Genomic DNA, 22,868 nt, shown 5'->3' on the forward strand with positions numbered 1-22,868 from the left:
GTCCTTACGGAGTCCCAGCATCCACTTAGGACGTCAGAGAAAATAAGAATTTACTCACCGGTAATTCTATTTCTCGTAGTCCGTAGTGGATGCTGGGCGCCCATCCCAAGTGCGGATTGTCTGCAATACTTGTATATAGTTATTGTTTAACTAAAGGGTTATTGTTGAGCCATCTGTTGAGAGGCTCAGTTGTTATCATGCTGTTAACTGGGTATTGTATCACGAGTTATACGGTGTGATTGGTGTGGCTGGTATGAGTCTTACCCGGGATTCAAAATCCTTCCTTATTGTGTCAGCTCTTCCGGGCACCGTATCCTTACTGAAGTCTGGAGAAGGGTCATAGTGGGAGGAGCCAGTGCACACCAGTAGTCTAAAGCTTTCTTTGAGTTGTGCCCAGTCTCCTGCGGAGCCGCTATTCCCCATGGTCCTTACGGAGTCCCAGCATCCACTACGGACTACGAGAAATAGAATTACCGGTGAGTAAATTCTTATTTTTTTGTAGGTGGTTCATCAGGCCCCAATATTAAATTCTATTTCTGCAGCGGGGTACACTGTATTCCACAGGGAATAACATCTGGGGTGTAGAGTAGGATCTTGATCCGAGGCACCAACAGGCTAAAAGATTTGACTGTTCCCAAGATGCTCAGTGCTGCCTCCTCTATAACCCCGCCTCCATGCACAGGAGCTCAGTTTGTAAGTTGGTGCCTGCAGCGCAGGCAGCTAACAGGCAGGGCTGCTCCAGCAGCCCTAAGAAGAGCTATTTTTAAGAAGATAGAAGACTTCAATGGCTGCAGCAGAGGCACTCTGGTGCTAGATATCATGCTGATATCTCCTGCTGCAGCTCCATCACCTCCCCCAGCGGCGCTGTATACTCCCGCGTCCCTGGTTGCCGGGTACTTACAGCGGAGGCTCCGGTTCTTCAGGGCACACACACACTAACCGAAGTTCTCCAGGATCACATGGCCACACTCAAGGAGAAGGTAAGAGGGTCCCCTAGACGGGACCCGCTGGAAATCGCGATCCGCCACAGACATTAGGAGGCGGGCCGCGCGTGCTGGCGTGGACACTGTGGCAGTACAAGGACTTCACTAGACCACCAGGGCAAGGGCACAGGTCGGATTAGGCTATAATCCACTTTATTAATGCCCGCAGTACCCGGTGGTGAAGTCCAGCAAGGGGATAAGGCTCTGACCTGTAGCCCCTCCCCCAGCCCCTGGGCGCCATTTAGAGTAAATGTTCCCGCCCTAGAGCTGCATCTCTCTATCTCCCTCACTCCCTGTCAGTGTTTGGGCACCATTACACATAGCTGAGCTGACTCTGGGACTGCTGGGTGATGCCTCCTCTGTAAAGCCGCCTGCATAATCAGCTCTCTGCATTTACAGGACACTTAGGTATTCTACATGTCGTTTAGACAGTGTTAGTTAAGAACAAGTGCATACTTCAGGGTTATTTAGTACAAGTACCCTGTGATATACATCCAGTCTTTACTGTGCATTGCTATATCTGTGTTTATACATAGCTTTACTCAGTGATAGTATTGCTAGTCCAGTGCAGTTTTATTGTTTGTCATAATTCCTGCATTGTACATGTGACTATGTGTGTGTGCATATAGCTGCTGTGTGATCTCTACTCTGTGTATCTCACTCCTACTGCTATCCCTATATTATGTAACCTGAGGGGCTCAGTGCTTCAGGGTTATTAGATAATATAGGTATTTCACAGGATATACGTATTTTGTATTTTTCTCTGTGTTTTTCAGTCACATTTTACCTCAGAAATCCTCTGTTTGTGTGGTGTACATTGCACGGGGGGGGTTTGGGTTAGGTAATATATTTGCTTATATTGTACTGTGTCGCCCGTGGTTTTCGCTTTCATATCATGTCAGCTACAGGGGGCGATGGGTCTGGGGCTGATTCTGCCGTGCGCGGTTATGATGTCCCAGATGTATTGGAGGATAACATGGCTGCTGAGGGTTCAGGTTTTGGGGGTTCTGTACCCCCCAGTCAGTTTGTAACAACGGGGGCACATCAAGGTCCGCCCTGGGCTGCCTTTTCTAATTTACTGACTACACTGGTAACTAGACTTGCGTCCCCTATGGGACCTCCTGTGCCTTATCAGCCTTTCTCTAACGTCCTAAGTGGATGCTGGGGACTCCGTAAGGACCATGGGGATTAGCGGCTCCGCAGGAGACTGTGCACAACTATAAAGAAAGCTTTTAGACTACTGGTGTGCACTGGCTCCTCCCACTAAGACGCTCCTCCAGACCTCAGTTAGATTCTTGTGCCCGGCCGAGCTGGATGCACACTAGGGGCTCTCCTGAGCACCTAGAAAGAAAGTATATTTAGGTTTTTTATTTTCAGTGAGATCTGCTGGCAACAGACTCACTGCAGCGAGGGACTAAGGGGAGAAGAAGCGAACCTACCTAACAGGTGGTAGTTTGAGCTTCTTAGGCTACTGGACACCATTAGCTCCAGAGGGATCGACCGCAGGACCCGACCTTGGTGTTCGTTCCCGGAGCCGCGCCGCCGTCCCCCTTACAGAGCCAGAAGCACGAAGAAGGTCCGGAAAATCGGCGGCAGAAGACTTCGGTCTTCACCAAGGTAGCGCACAGCACTGCAGCTGTGCGCCATTGCTCCTCATGTACACCTCACACTTCGGTCACTGATGGGTGCAGGGCGCTGGGGGGGGGGGGGGCGCCCTGAGGGCAATAAATAACACCTTGGCTGGCAAATATACATCATATATAGTCCTAGAGGCTATATAGATGTAAAATTACCCCTGCCAGTATTACAGAAAAAGCGGGAGAAAGTCAGCCGAAAAGGGGGCGGGGCTTCTCCCTCAGCACACTGGCGCCATTTTTCCCTCACAGTTCCGCTGGAAGGAAGCTCCCTGGCTCTCCCCTGCAGTCTGAATACTACAGAAGGGTAAAAAAGAGAGGGGGGGCACTAAATTTAGGCGCAGTATAGATAATATATATATGTAATATATATAAAAAGCAGCTATAGGGAAAACACTCATTGATAGTGGGATCCCAGTGTTATATAGCGCTCTGGTGTGTGCTGGCATACTCTCTCTCTGTCTCCCCAAAGGGCTTTGTGGGGTCCTGTCCTCTGTCAGAGCATTCCCTGTGTGTTTGCGGTGTGTCGGTACGGCTGTGTCGACATGTTTGATGAGGAGGCTTATGTGGAGGCGGAGCAGATGCCTGTAAATGTGATGTCACCCCCTGCGGGGTCGAAACCGGAGTGGATGGTGCTGTGGAAGGAATTACGTGATAGTGTCGACTCCTTACATAAAAGGTTTGACGACATACCAAATGTGGGACAGCCGGCTTCTCAGCCTGTGCCTGCCCAGGCGTCTCAAAAACCATCAGGGGCTCTAAAACGCCCGCTACCTCAGATGGTTGACACAGATGTCGACACGGATATTGACTCCAGTGTCGACGACGAAGAGACTAATGTAACTTCCAGTAGGGCCACACGTTACATGATTGAGGCAATGAAAAATGTGTTGCACATTTCTGATGCTACCCCCGGTACCACAAAAAAGGGTATAATGTTTGGAGAGAAAAAACTACCAGTAGCTTTTCCTCCATCTGAAGAGTTAAATGAAGTGTGTGAAGAAGCGTGGGCTTCCCCTGATAAAAAGCTGGTAATTTCTAAGAGGTTACTAATGGCGTACCCTTTCCCGCCAGAGGATAGGTCACGTTGGGAAACATCCCCTAGGGTGGATAAAGCGCTCACACGCTTGTCAAAGAAGGTGGCACTACCGTCTCCGGATACGGCCGCCCTGAAGGAATCTGCTGATAGAAAGCAGGAGGCTATCCTGAAATCTATATATACACACACAGGTGTTATACTGAGACCGGCTATACCTTCAGCCTGGATGTGCAGTGCTGCTGCTGCGTGGTCAGATTCCCTGTCAGAAAATATAGATACCCTAGACAGGGACACTATTTTGCTAAACGTAGAGCATATAAAAGACGCACTTTTATACATGAGGGATGCACAGAGGGATATTTGCCGGCTGGCATCCAAAATTAGTGCAATGTCCATTTCTGCCAGGAGAGGGTTATGGACTCGGCAGTGGACAGGTGATGCAGATTCCAAACGACATATGGAAGTTCTGCCTTATAAATTGTTCGGGGATGGTCTCTCGGACCTCGTTTCCACAGCAACAGCTGGGAAGTCTACATTTTTACCCCATGTTCCCTCACAACCAAAGAAAGCACCGTATTATCAGGTACAGTCCTTTCGGCCCAATAGGGGCAAGCGGGTTAAGGGCGCGTCCTTTCTGCCCAGAGGCAGAGGCAGGGGGAAAAAGCTGCAGCATACAGCCATTTCCCAGGAGCAAAAGTCCTCCCCCGCTTCCTCTAAGTCCACAGCATGACGCTGGGGCTCCACAGGCGGAGCCAGGTACGGTGGAGGCCCGTCTCAAAAATTTCAGCAATCAGTGGGCTCGCTCACGGGTGGATCCCTGGATCCTTCAAGTAGTATCTCAGGGGTACAAACTGGAATTCGAGACGTCTCCCCCCCGCCGTTTCCTCAAATCTGCCTTGCCAACCACTCCCTCAGGCAGGGAGGCAGTGTTACAGGCAATTCAAAAGCTGTATTCACAACAAGTGATAGTAAAGGTGCCCCTACTTCAACAAGGAAGGGGTTACTATTCCACAATGTTTGTGGTACCGAAACCGGACGGTTCGGTGAGACCCAATTTAAATTTGAAATCCTTGAACACATATATAAAAAAATTCAAGTTCAAGATGGAATCGCTCAGGGCGGTTATTGCAAGCCTGGACGAGGGAGATTACATGGTATCGCTGGACATCAAGGATGCTTACCTACATGTCCCCATTTACCATCCTCACCAGGAGTACTTCAGGTTTGTGGTACAAGATTGTCATTACCAATTCCAGACGTTGCCGTTCGGTCTCTCCACGGCTCCGAGGGTCTTTACCAAGGTAATGGCGGAAATGATGATACTCCTTCGAAGGAAGGGAGTTTTAATTATCCCGTACTTGGACGATCTCCTGATAAAGGCGAGGTCCAGAGAGCAGTTGTTGGTAGGGGTAGCACTATCTCGGGAAGTACTACAACAGCACGGCTGGATTCTAAACATTCCAAAGTCACAGCTGGTACCTACGACACGCCTGCTGTTCCTAGGGATGGTTCTGGACACAGAACAGAGAAAAGTGTTTCTCCCGGAGGAGAAGGCCAAGGAGCTGTCATCTCTAGTCAGAGGCCTCCTAAAACCAAAACAGGTGTCGGTGCATCACTGCACGCGGATCCTGGGAAAAATGGTAGCTTCCTACGAAGCGATTCCATTCGGCAGGTTTCATGCAAGAACCTTTCAGTGGGACCTGTTGGACAAGTGGTCCGGATCGCATCTTCAGATGCATCGTCTGATAACCCTGTCTCCGAGGACAAGGGTGTCTCTGCTGTGGTGGCTGCAGAGTGCTCATCTTCAAGAGGGCCGCAGATTCGGCATACAGGACTGGGTCCTGGTGACCACGGATGCCAGCCTTCGAGGCTGGGGAGCAGTCACACAGGGAAGAAACTTCCAAGGACTATGGTCAAGTCAGGAGACTTCCCTGCACATAAATATTCTGGAACTAAGGGCCATTTACAATGCCCTAAGTCAGGCAAAACCCCTGCTTCAAAACCAGCCGGTACTGATCCAGTCAGACAACATCACGGCGGTCGCCCATGTAAATCGACAGGGCGGCACGAGAAGCAGGACGGCGATGGCAGAAGCCACAAGGATTCTCCGATGGGCGGAAAATCACGTGTTAGCACTGTCAGCAGTGTTCATTCCGGGAGTGGACAACTGGGAAGCAGACTTCCTCAGCAGGCACGACCTCCACCCGGGAGAGTGGGGACTTCATCCAGAAGTCTTTCAAATTATTGTAAACCAGTGGGAAAAACCACAGGTGGACATGATGGCGTCCCGCCTAAACAAAAAGCTAGAAAAATATTGCGCCAGGTCGAGAGACCCGCAGGCGATAGCTGTGGACGCTCTGGTAACACCGTGGGTGTACCGATCGGTTTATGTGTTCCCTCCTCTTCCTCTCATACCAAAGGTACTGAGGATAATAAGGAGAAGTGGAATAAGAACTATACTCATTGTTCCGGATTGGCCAAGAAGAGCGTGGTATCCGGAACTTCAAGAAATGATGTCAGAGGACCCATGGCCTCTACCGCTCAGACAAGACTTGCTGCAGCAGGGGCCCTGTCTGTTCCAAGACTTACCGCGGCTGCGTTTGACGGCATGGCGGTTGAACACCGGATCCTGAAGGAAAAAGGCATTCCGGAGGAAGTCATTCCTACGCTGATAAAAGCTAGGAAGGAAGTAACCGCAAACCATTATCACCGCATATGGCGAAAATATGTTGCGTGGTGTGAGGCCAGGAAGGCTCCAACGGAAGAATTTCAGCTGGGCCGGTTCCTGCACTTCCTACAGTCAGGGTTGACTATGGGCCTTAAATTGGGTTCCATTAAGGTCCAGATTTCGGCTCTATCGATTTTCTTCCAAGAGAATTGGCTTCACTACCTGAAGTTCAGACTTTTGTTAAGGGAGTGCTGCATATTCAGCCCCCTTTTGTGCCTCCAGTGGCACCTTGGGATCTCAACGTGGTGTTGGATTTCCTAAAGTCACATTGGTTTGAGCCACTGAAAACCGTGGATTTGAAATATCTCACGTGGAAAGTGGTCATGTTGTTGGCCTTGGCTTCGGCCAGGTGTGTTTCAGAATTGGCCGCTTTGTCATGTAAAAGCCCTTATCTGATTTTCCATATGGATAGGGCAGAATTGAGGACTCGTCCCCAGTTTCTCCCCAAAGTGGTATCAGCTTTTCATCTGAACCAACCTATCGTGGTGCCTGCGGCTACAAATGACTTGGAGGATTCCAAGTTGTTGGATGTAGTCAGGGCCCTAAAAATTTATGTTTCCAGGACAGCTGGAGTCAGGAAGACTGACTCGCTCTTTATCCTGTATGCGCCCAACAAGTTGGGAGCTCCTGCTTCTAAGCAGACTATTGCTCGCTGGATCTGTAGTACGATTCAGCTTGCACATTCTGCGGCTGGACTGCCGCATCCTAAATCAGTAAAAGCCAATTCCACGAGGAAAGTGGGCTCTTCTTGGGCGGCTGCCCGAGGGGGTCTCGGCTCTTCAACTTTGCCGAGCTGCAACTTGGTCAGGGGCAAACACGTTTGCAAAATTCTACAAATTTGATACCCTGGCTGAGGAGGACCTTGAGTTCTCTCATTCGGTGCTGCAGAGTCATCCGCACTCTCCCGCCCGTTTGGGAACTTTGGTATAATCCCCATGGTCCTTACGGAGTCCCCAGCATCCACTTAGGACGTTAGAGAAAATAAGAATTTACTCACCGGTAATTCTATTTCTCATAGTCCGTAGTGGATGCTGGGCGCCCATCCCAAGTGCGGATTGTTTACAATACTTGTATATAGTTATTGCTTAACTAAAGGGTTATTGTTGAGCTATCTGTTGAGAGGCTCAGTTGTTATCATGCTGTTAACTGGGTATTGTATCACGAGTTATACGGTGTGATTGGTGTGGCTGGTATGAGTCTTACCCGGGATTCAAAATCCTTCCTAATTGTGTCAGCTCTTCCGGGCACAGTATCCTAACTGAGGTCTGGAGGAGGGTCTTAGTGGGAGGAGCCAGTGCACACCAGTAGTCTAAAAGCTTTCTTTATAGTTGTGCCCAGTCTCCTGCGGAGCCGCTAATCCCCATGGTCCTTACGGAGTCCCCAGCATCCACTACGGACTATGAGAAATAGAATTACCGGTGAGTAAATTCTTATTTTTATGGTCCCTGCGGTTAATCGGCCATGGACAGATGCTATGTCCACTCAGTTACAGCAATTGAATAACTCTTTGAGTAAAAGTGTTACTGACCCTCGCCCACCTAAGACTAAATCTAAGAAGTTCTCTAAGCGGCCTGTGCCTTCCTCTCAATCCACGCATCCGGAAACCTCTTCTGATGAAGATGGCGTGTATACTGACCCCTCAGACTCTGACCATGACGCCTACTGATGGGGACTCTATTTCACAGGTGGATGTTCCTGATCTATTAGAAGCTATTAGGCTCATTTTTCAGATTGATGATGATCCCGAGCCTGCTAATACCCCTTTTCCACTGTGTAGCACGGGTCGCAGCCGTGTCACCTGACACGGCTGCGACCTGTGCTACAGCCCCCTTTCACACAGTGCTCACCAACCTGGCATATTGCCGGGTTGGTGACGCTGCTAGTGACGCGTCGGGAGCGGCGCTGGGAGATCACATGATCTCCCAGTGCCGCCCTCCCATACACTGTGAACGGGAGCCGTGTCACCTCGACGCGGCTCCCGTTCACACTACACAGCTTACCGAGTTGAACACGTGTTAAACCCGGCAAGCTACCCGGGTAGGATTCCCAGATCACTTGATCCGGGAATTTGCAGGGGGACCCTTTTCCACTAGAAAAAAATACGAGTAAATGCGTGCCCCCGCGCATTTACCCGTGTTTTAAAAGCTAGTGGAAAAGGGGTATAAGAAACCGGACAGGTTTAAACGTCAGAAATTTACTAAATTAGTTTTACCTCATTCTGACCACTTGGTTGACTTGCGTCAGGAATCCTGGTAGAACCCAGGAAAGAAATTCAGCCCGCACAAGAAGATGCTAGCCCGCTATCCACTTGCGGCTGAGTTGAGTAAAAATTGGGAAATGCCACCACCGGTGGATTCACAAATTGCTCGGCTGGTGGTTTCATCTGCTCTGCCCGTCACTACCGTCACTTCTCTTAAGGAGCCGACGGGTAAGCAGGTGGAGGGCTGCTTAAAAGCTATCCATACCCCTGCAGGGGCTGCGCATAGGCCCACCATTGCGGCTACTTGGGCCGCAGAAGCCATTGAGGCGTGGGCTCAAGAAATTGAGGCTGAGTTTCCATCCAATTTCTCTGAACATGCCAGACAATGTCTCTCTTATATTGTCACGGCATCTCATTACATTAAAGAATCAGCTTCAGATGCAGGTGTTCTGGCGGTCAAGGCTGCTACGACATCCATTTTGCTCGCCGTATTCTCTGGTTGCGGTGGACTTGGACTCTAAGAAAACTCTGGAGGTGCTCCCATTTAAAGGTAACATCCATTTTGGTGAGGATCTCAACAAGATTGTTGCTGACTTCGCGTCTGCTAAGGCTGCATGTCTTCCTAGTACTGCTCCTTCGGCTTCGAAGGCTAAGAGTACTACCTTTCGTTCCTTTCGCCCTCCGGGTTAAGCAAAGGGTCAGGCTTATCCGAAACAGTATCGCACTTCCAAAAAAACCAAACCCAAGCCTAAACGTGCCTGGGCTGCCCGTCTGCCTGCTTCCAAATCAGACAAGCCTGCTGCATGACGGGGCGGGCCTCCCCCTGGGGGACCCCAGGGTGGTAGGCCGACTTCTACAGTTTACCCAGGTATGGTTGAAGACCACTGCAATAAGAAAACTAGAAGACTGTTATTGAGTTGGTATCAATAACGTTTGAACTTTGTATGTGGGTTTTAACCTAGGTAATTCCCCTTGCAATTAACTATAATAACCCATACTGGGTTCTGTGACTCTTATGAGCAAACTGCTGGCTTGCTAATTCTGGTAGTAGCAGTGTCAGTGCCCATTAAATTAACATTGGTGTATTAACACATTATACAACATTGCATTATTATATATGGAGTGTGGTGTGCCCCTGAAACGCTGACGTGCACGTTTCGCTGTACGGGAGCAGTTTTAGCCTCATTTCACTTACTCTGGAACAAATACAGAAGTATCAAAACATATATATGAATTCATTTTTATATTCTACTGTATTATCTTAATTTAAAGTGAGCATAATTTATGACATTTATATAAGCACTAATACTCCTATAATGATCCATCTCTGTGTCAATTAATTGTTACAAAGACATCTATTTGATTGATTGAGACACCGTATAGGAGTAACAAGTGACATTATGAAGCATATGAATCAATTTGTGCATTTTACCTGATTTATTAACTATCCAAGAAAGTGCTGATGATAATACTAATATAAATGCGATACACCCTCACATTTCCCTAATTTTCTATGTGGAATAAGATATAATTCAAGTCATTATTTGGACCAATTCACGAGTGATGTACAGATGTACAGATAACTCCACCAGCTATACAAGGATTACATTATTCACACCTATACTCTTGAGGCATATTTAGGTATGAATTAAGAATAACCTTTTAAGGAATTATCCGGCACGGATATCACACATTAAAAATATACAACTGCAGGAGTTATTGTGGTGTTGCCTCTTTTTAAGAATCTTTTTCACATTTTTTCATTCTTTATCACTTATCTGTTTGTATGTCATATTTTAACCTCTATATTTTGCTGTATATGTCCTACTTAAGGGACCACCTTCATATTAAAGTAAGCAATAAAAGCTATGTTTTGTTAAAATAATTAACTCAACAAATTTATTATTTTTGTGCACCCAACTCAATAACCGTCTTCTAGTTCTCTTATTGCATTGTTCCATAGTTTGGTTACACTAGGGTCGCACCCCCAGAGAGGAAAAAGGTCTATTTCAGACACACGAATATTGGGGATGTCATAGGTTTGCCTATATACAAGAATTCGTCATATTCTTACAAGTGTGCAGATGTACTTCTCCCATTTTGTTTGAATGGTTGAAGACCACTTCAGACACCTGGGTACGGCAAGCTGTCACTCACGGATATGCTATATCCTTCAAGACACGTCCCCCTTCTCGCTTTTGCCTGACAGATGTCCCTGCGGATCAAGTGAAGGCAAAAACCCTCCGGTTAGTGGTACAATCCCTCCTGGACACGGGAGTGGTGGTGCCGGTGCCGGTGCCTTTGGCTCAGAGGGGCAGGGGCTACTATTCAACGCTGTTTTTAGTCCCCAAACCGAATGATTCCTCTCGGCCCATTCTCAACCTCAAATCTTTGGACAAGTTTGTGAGGGTCTCCAAGTTTCGTATGGAGACCCTTCGCTCTATTGTTCTGGCTTTGGAGCCAGGGGACTATATGGTATCCCTAGATATACAGGATGCCTACCTGCATATCCCTATTGCCATGTCACATCAACAATACCTGCGATTTGCTATTGGCAACCTCCATTACCAATTCCAGGCCTTACCGTTTGGGCTGACCATGGCTCCGCGAATCTTCACCAAGGTCATGGCGGTTATGACGGCCTTACTCCGCTGTCAGGGCATCAGGATCCTACCGTATCTAGATGACTTACTGATCCTGGCCAACTCACCAGAAGTTCTCCTCCGTCATCTGGATCTGACGGTCCAGTTTCTGCAAGCCCACGGGTGGCTCATCAACTGGAAGAAATCATACCTGGTCCCTACCCGGAGCATGGTGCACCTGGGGGGGCATTACTGGATACTCACAACCAGCGGTTGTTCTTGTCTCAGGAGAAAGTCCTTAAGCTTCAGGACAAGATAAAATTCTTCCTCTCCCGTCCACGGGTGTCAATACACTTGGCGATGCAAATACTAGGCCTCATGGTGTCGGCTTTCGACATGGTGGAGTACGCTCAATTTAATTAGCGCCCCCTGCAGAAGCCGATTCTTGCCAAGTGGGACAGACTACCTCACCGGATCAGGTCTCAAATGATCTCCTTGTCTCCGGAGGTTCGTCTGTCACTGACCTGGTGGCTACAGGACCAATGATTGAGATGGGGTCGTCCCTTTTGGATCTCCAACTGGGTCCTCCTGACGACGGATGCCAGTTTGAGGGGTTGGAGCGTGGTGTCAGAGCAACACTCTCTTCAAGGTTGCTGGACCAGGGAGGAATCTCTCCTTGCAAAAAAACATTCTGGAATTGCGGGCAGTGTTCCAAGCTCTGAAACTGGACCAGCATCAGGTACAGAACAGGCCTGTTCAAGTACAGTCGGACAACGCCACCACGGTGGCGTACATAAATCATCAAGGCGGCACTCAAAGCCGCATGGCAACGATGGAAGTGTAAAAAATTCTTCAATGGGCGGAACGCCATCTACCGGCCATATCGGCAGGTTCCTGGTGTGTCACCACACACCAGGAACCTTGAAAAAGACTCCAGTTTAGGAGTGGAAACGCGTTGGGGGCATCTGGGACTACAGGGAGTGTCAGGACGATTGCCGGGGACCAGCGTGGAGATTGATGTAACCTGTTCCAGCTTACAGCACCCATTCATGCACAGTTTGGAACTGTTTGGCCACGGTTCCATTGTCTTCCGGTAATTAGCCTGCATTTTTAAGTCACCAGGAGCTATTTGGTGGAGTTATTGGCACAATTGTAACTCATTCAATTTTATGTATTGTTTTGTATTGTTCTCTACGTGTATTAAACAAGCTTCACTATTGCCATTTTGTTTCATTTCCCTATGGTGAAACTGAATATCATGCAAATGGAAGTTTGACGGTACAATATGATAACAACATTCTGACAGCGCCGGCTAAGCCATTTTCTCCAATTTTTTCTTTGTATTGCATCACGTTGGTGAGGGGTGAAGGGACCTCGTGTGAGTTTATGTGAGCTGGCAGCAGTGTTTTGCGCATAGAGCTTTTGTCTAGAAACCATTCTTGTTCAGCGTTCGTGGATGCTTTGGCAATTCCATGGAACTTTCGGCTGCCGTACGTGTTCCCTCCGGTGTCAATTCTGCCCAGCGTGATAAGGAAGTTCAAGCAGGAACGAGGAATCCTACTTCTGATCGCTCCAGCGTGGCCCAGACGGCATTGGTTCTCAGACCTTCAGGGTCTCTCGTTAGAGCGTCCTCTTCTACTTCCACAACGACCAGACCTCCTTGTTCAGGGCCCTTGTGTCTACCAGGATTTGGCTCGGCTGGCTTTGATGGCGTGGCTCTTGAAGCTTCCGTACTGAGGGCCAAAGGATTTTCTGAGGAGGTCATTCAAACTATGTTGAAGGCCCGTAAGCCGGCTTCTGCTCGGATTTACCATAGGGTCTGGAATTCTTACTTTACTTGGTGCGCATCTAACAATCATGACGTTTACAAGTTTAGTACGGCCAAACTTTTAGCCTTCCTACAACAGGGCCTGGACTTGGGCCTTCGGCTGTCCTCCCTCAAGGTTCATATTTCTGCCTTGTCGGTATGCTTTCATAGAAAAATTGCAACCCTACCTGATGTTCATACTTTCACTCTGTGTTTTACGGATTCAACCTCCCTATGTCCCACCTGTGGCTCCTTGGGATTTGTCGGTGGTTCTGGAGGCTTTGCAAGAGTCTCCGTTTGAACCTCTTGAATCTGCGGACCTTAAGTGGCTTTCCCTCAAGGTCTTGTTTCTGCTGGCTATTGCCTCTGCTAGACGGGTATCAGATTTGGGTGCCTTGTCTTGAAGATCTCCCTATCTGATTTTTCACTGGGACCGGGCGGTTGTTCGAATGCGCCCTGGTTATCTACCTAAGGTGGTGTCTTCTTTCCACCTTAACCTGGAGATTGTGGTTCCGGCCTTTGTCTCGCCGGATCTATCTTCCAAAGAGCGGTCTTTGGATGTGGTACGGGCTCTACGTCAGGAAGTCTGATTCTCTCTTCGTGCTGTTTGGTTTTCACAAACGTGGCTGCCCTGCTAGCAAGCAGATATTGGCCCGATGGATTAGAATAGTGATTGCACATGCTTATGTACAGGCTGGCCTTCCAGCTACTGCTACCAGCAAAGCCCATTCTACTCGGTCTGTTGGACCTTCTTGGGCGGCCCGCCGTGGTGCGACCCTTGAACAATTGTGCAAGGCGGCTACGTGGTCCTCGGTGAACACGTTCATAAGGTTCTATGCCTTCGATACTTCCGCCTCCCAGGATGCTTCCTTTGGACGCCGGGTTCTTGTGCCTGCTACAGTGCGTCCTCTCCCATAAGGAACTGCTTTAGGACATCCCCAATGTTATTCCCTGTGGAATACAGTGTACCCCGCTGCAGAAAAGTACATTTATGGTAAGAACTTACCTTTGTTAAATCTCTTTCTGCGAGGTACACTGGATTCCACAGGGCACCCACCCTGACGCACTTAGCTTCTTTGGGTTGGTATGGCATTTGCTGCTAATACCTTCTCCTGTCGTGAGAATGTGGTGTCTGTGGCTACCTGTTGTCATCTCTTTTACCTGCTGCTTCATTGGACTGGTTAACAAAACTGAGCTCCTGTGCACTGAGGCGGGGTTATAGAGGAGACGGCGCTGAGCATTTTGGGAACAGTCAAAGCTTTTAGCCTGCTGGTGCCTCGGATCAAGATCCTACTCTATACTCCTGATGTGATTCCCTGTGGAATCCAGTGTACCTCGCAGAAAGAGATTTAACAACGGTAAGTTCTTACCATAAATCTCCTTTTACATCTTTTGGAAAACTAACCAAGTATTATCATCTCTAATCTGGGGAAGAAGTGTGCTACAAATAGTTTTTGTGCGCTGTGGTTGCCCAAGAGTAGGGGCAGTCTTGCCTTGCCCAATCACTCGTTCTCTTGCCCAATCACTCATCCCTTTTTACTGTTAATAATGTTAGTTGAACACAGTGGGGTATGCCTAATTTGTTTACATGAGGAGTCATTGTCACTTTAAGGGGGAAATAGGATTTTTTTTTTTTTGCAAATCCGGCAGCGAAAACACACAGGTCCATGAACTTTTTATGGGTTCTATGGGTTACTAAAGCTTCTAAAACTGAAGATAGGTGATTTTACCCATAGCAACCAATCAGATTCTGTCTATCATTTTCTAGGCTACAATAGAGAAATGAAAGACAGAATCTGATTGGTTGCTATGGGCAACATCGCCTCTTTTAATTTTTAGTAAATTTACCCCTATGTGTTTTTGCCCGAACATAGATATTTTTTCGAGCAAAAAAAAAGGGTGCTGAAAAACTACCGTTATTCACACCCGAAAAAATATTGTGCCTAATTAACTTGCCCCTAATTATGATGGAGTGTGGCACAGTTAGAACAGCACAGGTTACTACTTTCTTTTACTCCTATGAAGGTTTCCTTGAGACCTTATTTTTATTTTGTAATGTACAAAACGTGACGTTTCTTGTATGTCTGTAAAACAAAAAATGGCAAATTAAAACTAAAAAACAGCAGTGAAAAACGCCAGTGGAACAGGGCCCCAAGTTGCCTGTTTAGAATCTGCATTTGTCAATATTGGAACAAAGCACCTGAAATATGGCAGTGGTGTGTATTATTTTTAAAGTAAATTATAATATGTTCAGATCCAATATTTAAAAATAGTTCATTTAGTCCTGTACTTTGTTTTTACTATTCTGATTATTTTTTATTTTTTTTTATCCTGTTTTTATTTTATAACCCACAAGACCTTCTGGTAGCCTGATTGCATCCACACAGAGCAAGCCTAACAAACATGATGTTATTTTCTTCGAAAAGAATGGGCTTGTACATGGAGAATTTACATTACCTTTCGCAAAAGATGAAGTTCAGGTAAGTCACAGCTAGTCTGGTAATTCAAATGCAATTAAAGTGATAAGCAGACTATTTTCTTTTCTTTATCAGTTTTACCTTAAAGGATTTTTAGATATTTATTTTTAATGTAAATCATATTTAACGAATTTCAAATGTTCCCTACCAGAAGAGAAGCAGGCAATCACTTTGGGTCAGGGCCGGGCGCTTCCTGTTATTAGAATTACGAGATTCACACCATCTCACCACCTGCCCCGCTTATTTCAGTCGGGAGTGGATGGGATGCAGGTGATTTGTCTCCTTCCCGAAATTTGGTATTCTCTTGGTTGTCCGAGGAGAATAGGCACATATGATATAAATGTAATATCTCAAGCATCCACAAGGGGACACTGGAGGCTAAAGACACTGGGGATAGACGGGCTGGCTATGAGGAGCTGGCACTTTAAATTTATTGAAAGAGCATGCAGACTCCTCCCCCTCTATCCCCCATCAGCCCCAGTTTTTTGTCCAGTGTGCCGAAGGAGCTGGTCACACTTCTAGTGCTCCAGCACTACACTCAGAAAAGAAGAAGAGAGACTCTAGGGAGGCCCTTCGCCACCTCTGCAAAGGTGGGGTCTGGGTCCTCAAGCAGCCTGACACGTCAGGAGAGTTCTGTCAGCACTCCAGAAAAGTGCTTGCCAGCATCCTATCTGCACGCCGCGCGCCTGGGGTCTCCCGCTTCAGGTAAGAGCGCCGCTCCCCCGCTGCACCCCTCCCCTTACTGCGCTGCTTATACGGCCTATCCGCCAGGGGGAAAACATAGCAGTGATACTGAGGCGCTCTGATGGAGTCGCAGGAGGCGGCAAACAGATGCCGTTGTTACATGATAGCTGCGGTAGTGCAGCGGGCAGCAGGTTCCCGGGAACGGGGGTGAGCAGCACGCTGTGAGAGCGTTTCACAGGGGAGGGGTAAGACTATCAGCGCCTAGCGCTGATCGGCTGCTGTGGCTGGAAAATAGCCTGGAATAGCTTCAGCAGTGTACCCAGCCACGCTCATAATGGCGCTGAGCAGGTACACATCGGCGGGAAGGGGGCGGAGCTTCTTTGCCAAGCTCAGCAAGCACGCTGTGATATCTCTGTTTGATTTGCAGTGAGACAACCTGCAGATTCCGGAACACCCCTGACAATCCTTCATCTCACTGGAGGCTGAAGGTGCAAGGGACAGATTAGGGAGTTATTTACCCACTACATGGAACATGCAGCGTTTAGCTACTTAGAGATAAAGCTTCTGACTCAGAGCATGCTCTCTCCTCCTACTCCATCTAGCTCCCTAACCCCTTATTGTGTTTGTGAGCCTGTATAGTTTATACTTGTGCCTGGACCACAATGTCAGGGAGGAATACAGTGCCAAAGGCTTCTCAGAAGGTCTTTGTATGCAACAAGAAGTTGCCTCAGGCCTCTGACAGTTCAACCGTTTGTTCTGCATGTACGCAGAATGAGGTAGTCTAGGCGACTACTTCTTTGGAGGGTTCAGACCCTCCTTGGGCCTCTACCTTAGCACAGGTTATGTCGGATCTCCGATCCAAATTGGCAGCTTCTCTCAGAGATAGCCAGGTCTGGTGATCCCTCTTTGTCCACTTCTCTATCTGCAGAGCCGGCGTGGGCAATGGGTCTGGCCAGATCCATAGAAAGTCTACTTAAATGGATGGATTCCTCCTCCAGACAGGCTCCAATACCGGTGTGTCCCAGGAAAAAGAGGACCATTCCGGCGATCCTTCAATCAGAAGAGTCTGACAAAGAGCAATGGGGGAGAGAAGGGACAGAGAAAGAAGAAGGTGAACTTGACGACATATCCGATATGGAGGATACCACGTCACGGGATGACATCAAAGGAGTAGAAGCCCTTAAAAGGCTGTTAGCCAAGTGTTGAATATCTCAGACACAAGCGGCTCCGGAATCCGCTGATTCTTCCCTATTTGGTAATAATCGCAAATCCTCCGTAACTTTTCCCTTCTCACCGAAGCTGGAGGAACTTTTGTCCGTGGCTTGGAAACACCAGTATAAAAGATTCCATGTACTGAAACGTTTCCTGGCCTCGTATCCCTTTCCACCTACTATGACAGAGAAGTGGGAACAACCTCCTCCGGTGGACTCGTCACTCACACAATTGTCCAAGAAGACTGCTTTTCCAGTTCCAGGGGCAACAGCCTTGAAGGACCCCTCGGACCGTAAGATGGAAACGACATTAAAATCTATCTATATAGCCGCTGGTGCCTTAATTCGACCAGCATTGGTTGGGTCTTGGGTAAATAAGGCAGTGGATCATTGGGCATCCCAATTGATTTCTGATTTGGAAGCTGGTGTTCCAATAGATGACTTGATCATTCTCGCGGAACATATCAAGGAATCTGCAGCCTACTTGGAAGAAGCCAAGATATTGGTCAAGTGGGGCCACGGATTTCAGCCTCCGCCGTAGCGGCTCGGTGGGCCCTGTGGCTACGCTCTTGGCAGGCTGACGCAGAAACTAAGAGAACGGCAGGAGCCTTACCGTTTACTGGAAACTTTCTTTTTGGAGATGAGTTAGACAAGCTCATCTCAAGCTACGGGTGGAAAATCCACCTTCCTGCCATCCGTAACTCCTCCACATAAACGGACTTATTCGGGTCCTTCTTTTCGTTCCTTTCGGGCCTCTGCTTCCTTTCGGCCTAGATCCAGACCTTTGACAGGTCAACCCAGAAGTGGGAGAGGCCGAGGTCGCCAACAAACCACCTCTCGTCGCCAAGAGCCCAAGCCTACTGATAAAACAGTGGCATGACGGGTTCCCTTCCCACCTTGGAACTCCCATGGTGGGTGCAAGTCTCCAAAATTTTCAGGAGGCAAGGGTGCACACTTCCACGGATGTGTGGGTGCGTGGCCTTGTATCCAGAGGTTATAAACCGATTTTGCAGTTTCACCTCCACCACGGTTCTTTACCACCGGTCTTCCAGCTTCAGAGGACAAACAGATGGCTATTCAGGGAGTGATTCAGTCTCTATTGGACTCAGCAGTGCTAATGCCGGTCCCAGGCCCTCAACGAACAAAGGGTTACTACTCAAACCTGTTTGTAGTTCTGAAGCCGGACGGATCGGTAAGACCCATCCTGAATTTGAAGTCTTTGAATCAATATCTCACGTATTACTGATTCAAGATGGAGTCAATTGGCTCCGTGATAGCAAGACTGGAGCCAGAAGAGTTCATGTTATCCCTGGACATAAAGGATGCGTACCCGCACATCCCCATTTGGGAGTTCCATCAGGAATTCTTGAGATTCGCAATTCTACAAGACCATTATCAGTTCAGAACACTTCCTTTCGGTCTGTCTTCGGCTCCCAGAGTGTTTACCAAGGTCATGGCAGTCATGGTAGCACACCTTCTCTCTCTCTGGGTGACGATTGTAGCGTACCTGGACGACTTTTTGCTCACTCACAAAGTCCTCTTGCGACACGGTTGGATCCTCAATTTCAGAAAATCCAATCTCTTGCCATCCCAGCGCATCCAGTTTCTGGGTCTTATCATCAGAATCAGAATCAGCTTTATTGGCCAGGTGTACTCACGTACACTAGGAATTCTTTGTGGTACAATGCATCGCCAAGCAGCAACATGGAGGAAAAACGTAGCATACATTACAAACATTACACATATGAGTTCATACTGCACATATGCAACTGTACAGTAGTCATATTATACATTTAAGACTAAAAACTAAGGCTGCTTGGCAGAGCAGCACCGAGGCAGCCATCCGCGGCGCCAACTAGAACTCACACAATGCACATAATACAGAAGATTTAAGTATTACATCAAAAGATAAACCACACAGACAAAGACACAGAAAGAATAATGCATGATTGGTGTAGGCATTTTGAGTAATAACCTCCAGGGGTTGTGTATTCCACCATCACAAGGCACCAGGTGCGGCAGCCATCTTAGGCGCACTGCGTAGGATTACCCAGGGTGGAATAGTCCACCCCTAGAAGAGAACACAAAATGGGGAGATTGCAGAGTCCTTAAGTTCAGAGTAGGGTTCCAATAAAAACACCAGGTCCACGCATTTTTCATCCCATCCACAAGCGCACCAGATAAGGCAGCCATGTTGGGCGCACTACAGGGTTACACAGTGGGAGATGAGCCATACAGGGGCCAAATGCATGTATGGGAGAACTGACACGTGTGTAGGAGTATGCTATACCCTGCATGGAAAGATCCAAATGAAGCACACCCCGCCCACAGAGGAACCATCCGAGGCAGCCATGTGGGGCGCACTGCATAGGTTACTGCTGGCAGGATGTGCAACCAATGGAGGTACACATTACGGGAATAGCACACAGTGGGGTGGAAGTACCGTGTAAGAAGAAAGAGAAGAGAAAGACACATTTGCAGGAAAACTGTACTAACATTATTTTGTGAAAAAGATAAGTGTCTTGGTCTCATGAGAGCAGTGCGGGTGGGTGTGAGAATGTGGGGTGCACACTAATGTCCAATGGAACTGACCCAGCAAAGTCTGGTCCTGATGCGCACGTCCCTCAGTTCCCTGCTGAGCTTGAGGGGTAGTCCCGGGGGCAGTCATGATGTTCTTGGACACAGAAGTAGTAGGCATTGGTCCTGGTGTTCTCATGGTAGAGGTGAGGAGAGGCCACATAATGTTCCAGATTTCTTTCTTGATGCTGTTCAATGTTTGTTCAACTGTTTTTTTAACTGTTCATTTTCAAAACGCTTAGAGAAGGAACGCTTTGAGTATTGGAACGCACAGCTGACATGCACAGCTGTGCATGGTTGAAGTTACAGATATACTATGGGAAATTGATCCAACTACAGCTGAGGCAAATGTCCCACTCATGGATACCCACTCATGGATACCAAACTACAGAGAGTGTTCCTGCCGGAGGACAAGGCTCAGGGTATCTGGCTCATGGTTCAGAAGGTCCTCAAGCCAAGGAAGGCGTCATTACACCTTTGCATTTGTCTCTTAGGAAAGATGGTTGCAGCCTACGAGACGTTACAATTCGGGCGATTTCATTCTCAGCCCTTTCAGTTGGACCTCTTAACTCAGTGGTCGGGGTCACATCTACATCTGCAGGGAACGGTGCAGCTAGCCCCGAGTATCGATTCATCTGAACAACCTCAGGGCGGGGAAGAGATTCGGCATATGGGATTGGATCTTGGTAACTACCGACGCAAGTCTCAGAGGCTGGGGAGCTGTGATACTGGAGTATCCCTTCCAAGGAAAATGGCCGGGACCAGAACAGTTACTGCCCATAAATGTCTTGGAACTGAGAGCGATCTTCAATACGCTTTGCGAAACCGTTCCCCTGCTTCAGTCAAGAGCGGTGAGAGTGCAATCGGACAATGCGACCGCAGTCGCTTATTTCAATCGCCAGGGCGGCACTCGAAGTCGCATGGCCGTGCGGAAAGTGGCTTGAATTCTGAGTTGGTCAAACTTGACGAAGCCATATTATCGTCAGTTTTCATTCCAGGAGTAGACAACTGGGAAGCGGATTATCTCAGTCGTCAGGACCTTCACCCGGGAGAGTGGGCTCTCCACCCTCAAGTATTTCAGCAGCTGGTTCGGCGATGGGGTCTCCCACAGGCAGATTTCATGGCTTCCCGGTTGAATCTGTCCAGGACCCGGGATCCCGGAGCAGAAGTCTTCGACGCTCTCACGGCTCCTTGGCCGTACAGCCTGGTTTACCTCTTTCCTCTGTTCCCACTTCTAGTACTCAAATGGATCAAATGGATCAAGAGGTAGTCGACGTGAGTCATTATCGTGGCCCCGAATTGGCCTCGAAGAGCTTATTACTCAGATCTCATTCTGCTCCTCGCAGACGGCCCGTGGTTGTTGCCTCTTCATCCAGACTTGTTACAGCAGGGGCCGCTACGTCACCCAGATTTGACGTGGCTGCGTTTAACAAGAGGCTCTTGAAGCCTCTATATTAAGAAATAAAAGGTATTCCTCCTTCAGTCATCCCTACTATGCTCCGGACTCGGAAGCCTATCACGGCAGCCCATTTTCACCGCATATGGCGAGCCTATATGTCGTGGTGCTCAGATAGAGGTGTTAACACCCGGGCTTTCAAATTGACCCGTCTCTTGCTGTTTTTACAAACTGGCTTGGAGGGTGGCCTTCACCTCGGGTCGCTCAAGGTACAGGTGTCCGCATTGTCGATCTTTTTCCAGCGCAAATTGGCCGTCTTGCCGGAAGTGCAGACTTTTCTGCAGGGTGTGTTGCGGGTGCAACCGCCATTTGTTCCACCCACTGCTCCGTGGCACCTCAGTTTGGTTCTTCACTTCTTACAGTCCTCTGTTTTTGAACCATTAGAGCAGGGGTGGGAAACCTCCGGCCCGCGGGCCATATACGGCCCGGCCCACCAGCTTGTGTCAGTGAGACACGCTGCCGCTCAGTCCGGCGGCAGCGTGTCTCAGCTGTCAGAACAGGGAGACAGGGAGGAGAGCGCGGCTGTCGAGTGGGAGCGGAGGCGTGTAGTACTGCAAACCAGCCGCCGGTCCGTGAGCCAATCAGAGCTCGCGGACCGGCAGCAAATCGGGAGCCGCGGCTGCCGGTCCGCGAGCTCTGATTGGCTCTCGAACCGGCAGCTGGTTTGAAGTACTACACGCCGCCGCTCCCACCCGACAGCCGCGCTCTCCTCCGTGTTCCACGGTAAGCAGCACGGAGGGGAGGGGGAGGGCATCTGTATACCTGGCACTGTGGGGGCATCTGTATACCTGGCACTGTGGGGGTATCTGTATACCTGGCACTGTGGGGGCATCTGTATACCTGGCACTGTGGGGGCATCTGTATACCTGGCACTGTGGGGGGCATTTTTATACCTGGCACTGTGGGGGCATCTGTATACCTGGCACTGTGGGGGCATTTGTATACCTGGCACTGTGAGGTGCATTTGTATACCTGGCACTGTGGGGGCATCTGTATACCTGGCACTGTGAGGGGCATCTGTATAACTGGCACTGTGAGGGGCATTTGTATACCTGGCACTGTGGGGACATCTGTATACCTGGCACTGTGGGGACATCTGTATACCTGGCACTGTGGGGACATCTGTATACCTGGCACTGTGGGGGCATCTGTGTACCTGGCACTGTGCGGGGCATCTGTATACCTGGCACTGTGGGGGCATCTGTATACCTGGCACTGTGGGGACATCTGTATACCTGGCACTGTGAGGGGCATTTGTATACCTGGCACTGTGAGGGGCATTTGTATACCTGGCACTGTGAGGGGCATTTGTATACCTGGCACTGTGGGGGCAATTGTGGATCTGGCACCGCACTATTGGGGGCATATGTGTATCACGTCCCATTTTACCTCTAAGGGGCAGACCTACTGGGGGGCAGGGTAATTTTTTAAGTTGAGAATTTTTGTACGGCCCCCGAATGATTTTATAAATATCCAAATGGCCCTCGGTA

The 22,868-nt window shown here is 48.7% G+C and overlaps 1 protein-coding gene across 4 annotated transcripts in view; it reads left to right on the plus strand.

Annotated features, from left to right (window-relative positions):
- The window catches only part of ELP1 (elongator acetyltransferase complex subunit 1), a 291,962-nt gene that overhangs the window by 56,044 nt on the left and 213,050 nt on the right, over positions 1-22,868 (plus strand). For all 4 annotated transcript variants that reach the window (XM_063920051.1, XM_063920050.1, XM_063920054.1 and 1 more), the window contains exon 9: positions 15,330-15,453. In XM_063920051.1, coding sequence (XP_063776121.1) covers positions 15,330-15,453 — 124 coding nt within the window. The remainder of the gene's footprint in view (positions 1-15,329; positions 15,454-22,868) is intronic.

Source organism: Pseudophryne corroboree, chromosome 1 (assembly GCF_028390025.1).
Source record: "Pseudophryne corroboree isolate aPseCor3 chromosome 1, aPseCor3.hap2, whole genome shotgun sequence".
NCBI classification, from domain to species: domain Eukaryota; kingdom Metazoa; phylum Chordata; class Amphibia; order Anura; family Myobatrachidae; genus Pseudophryne; species Pseudophryne corroboree.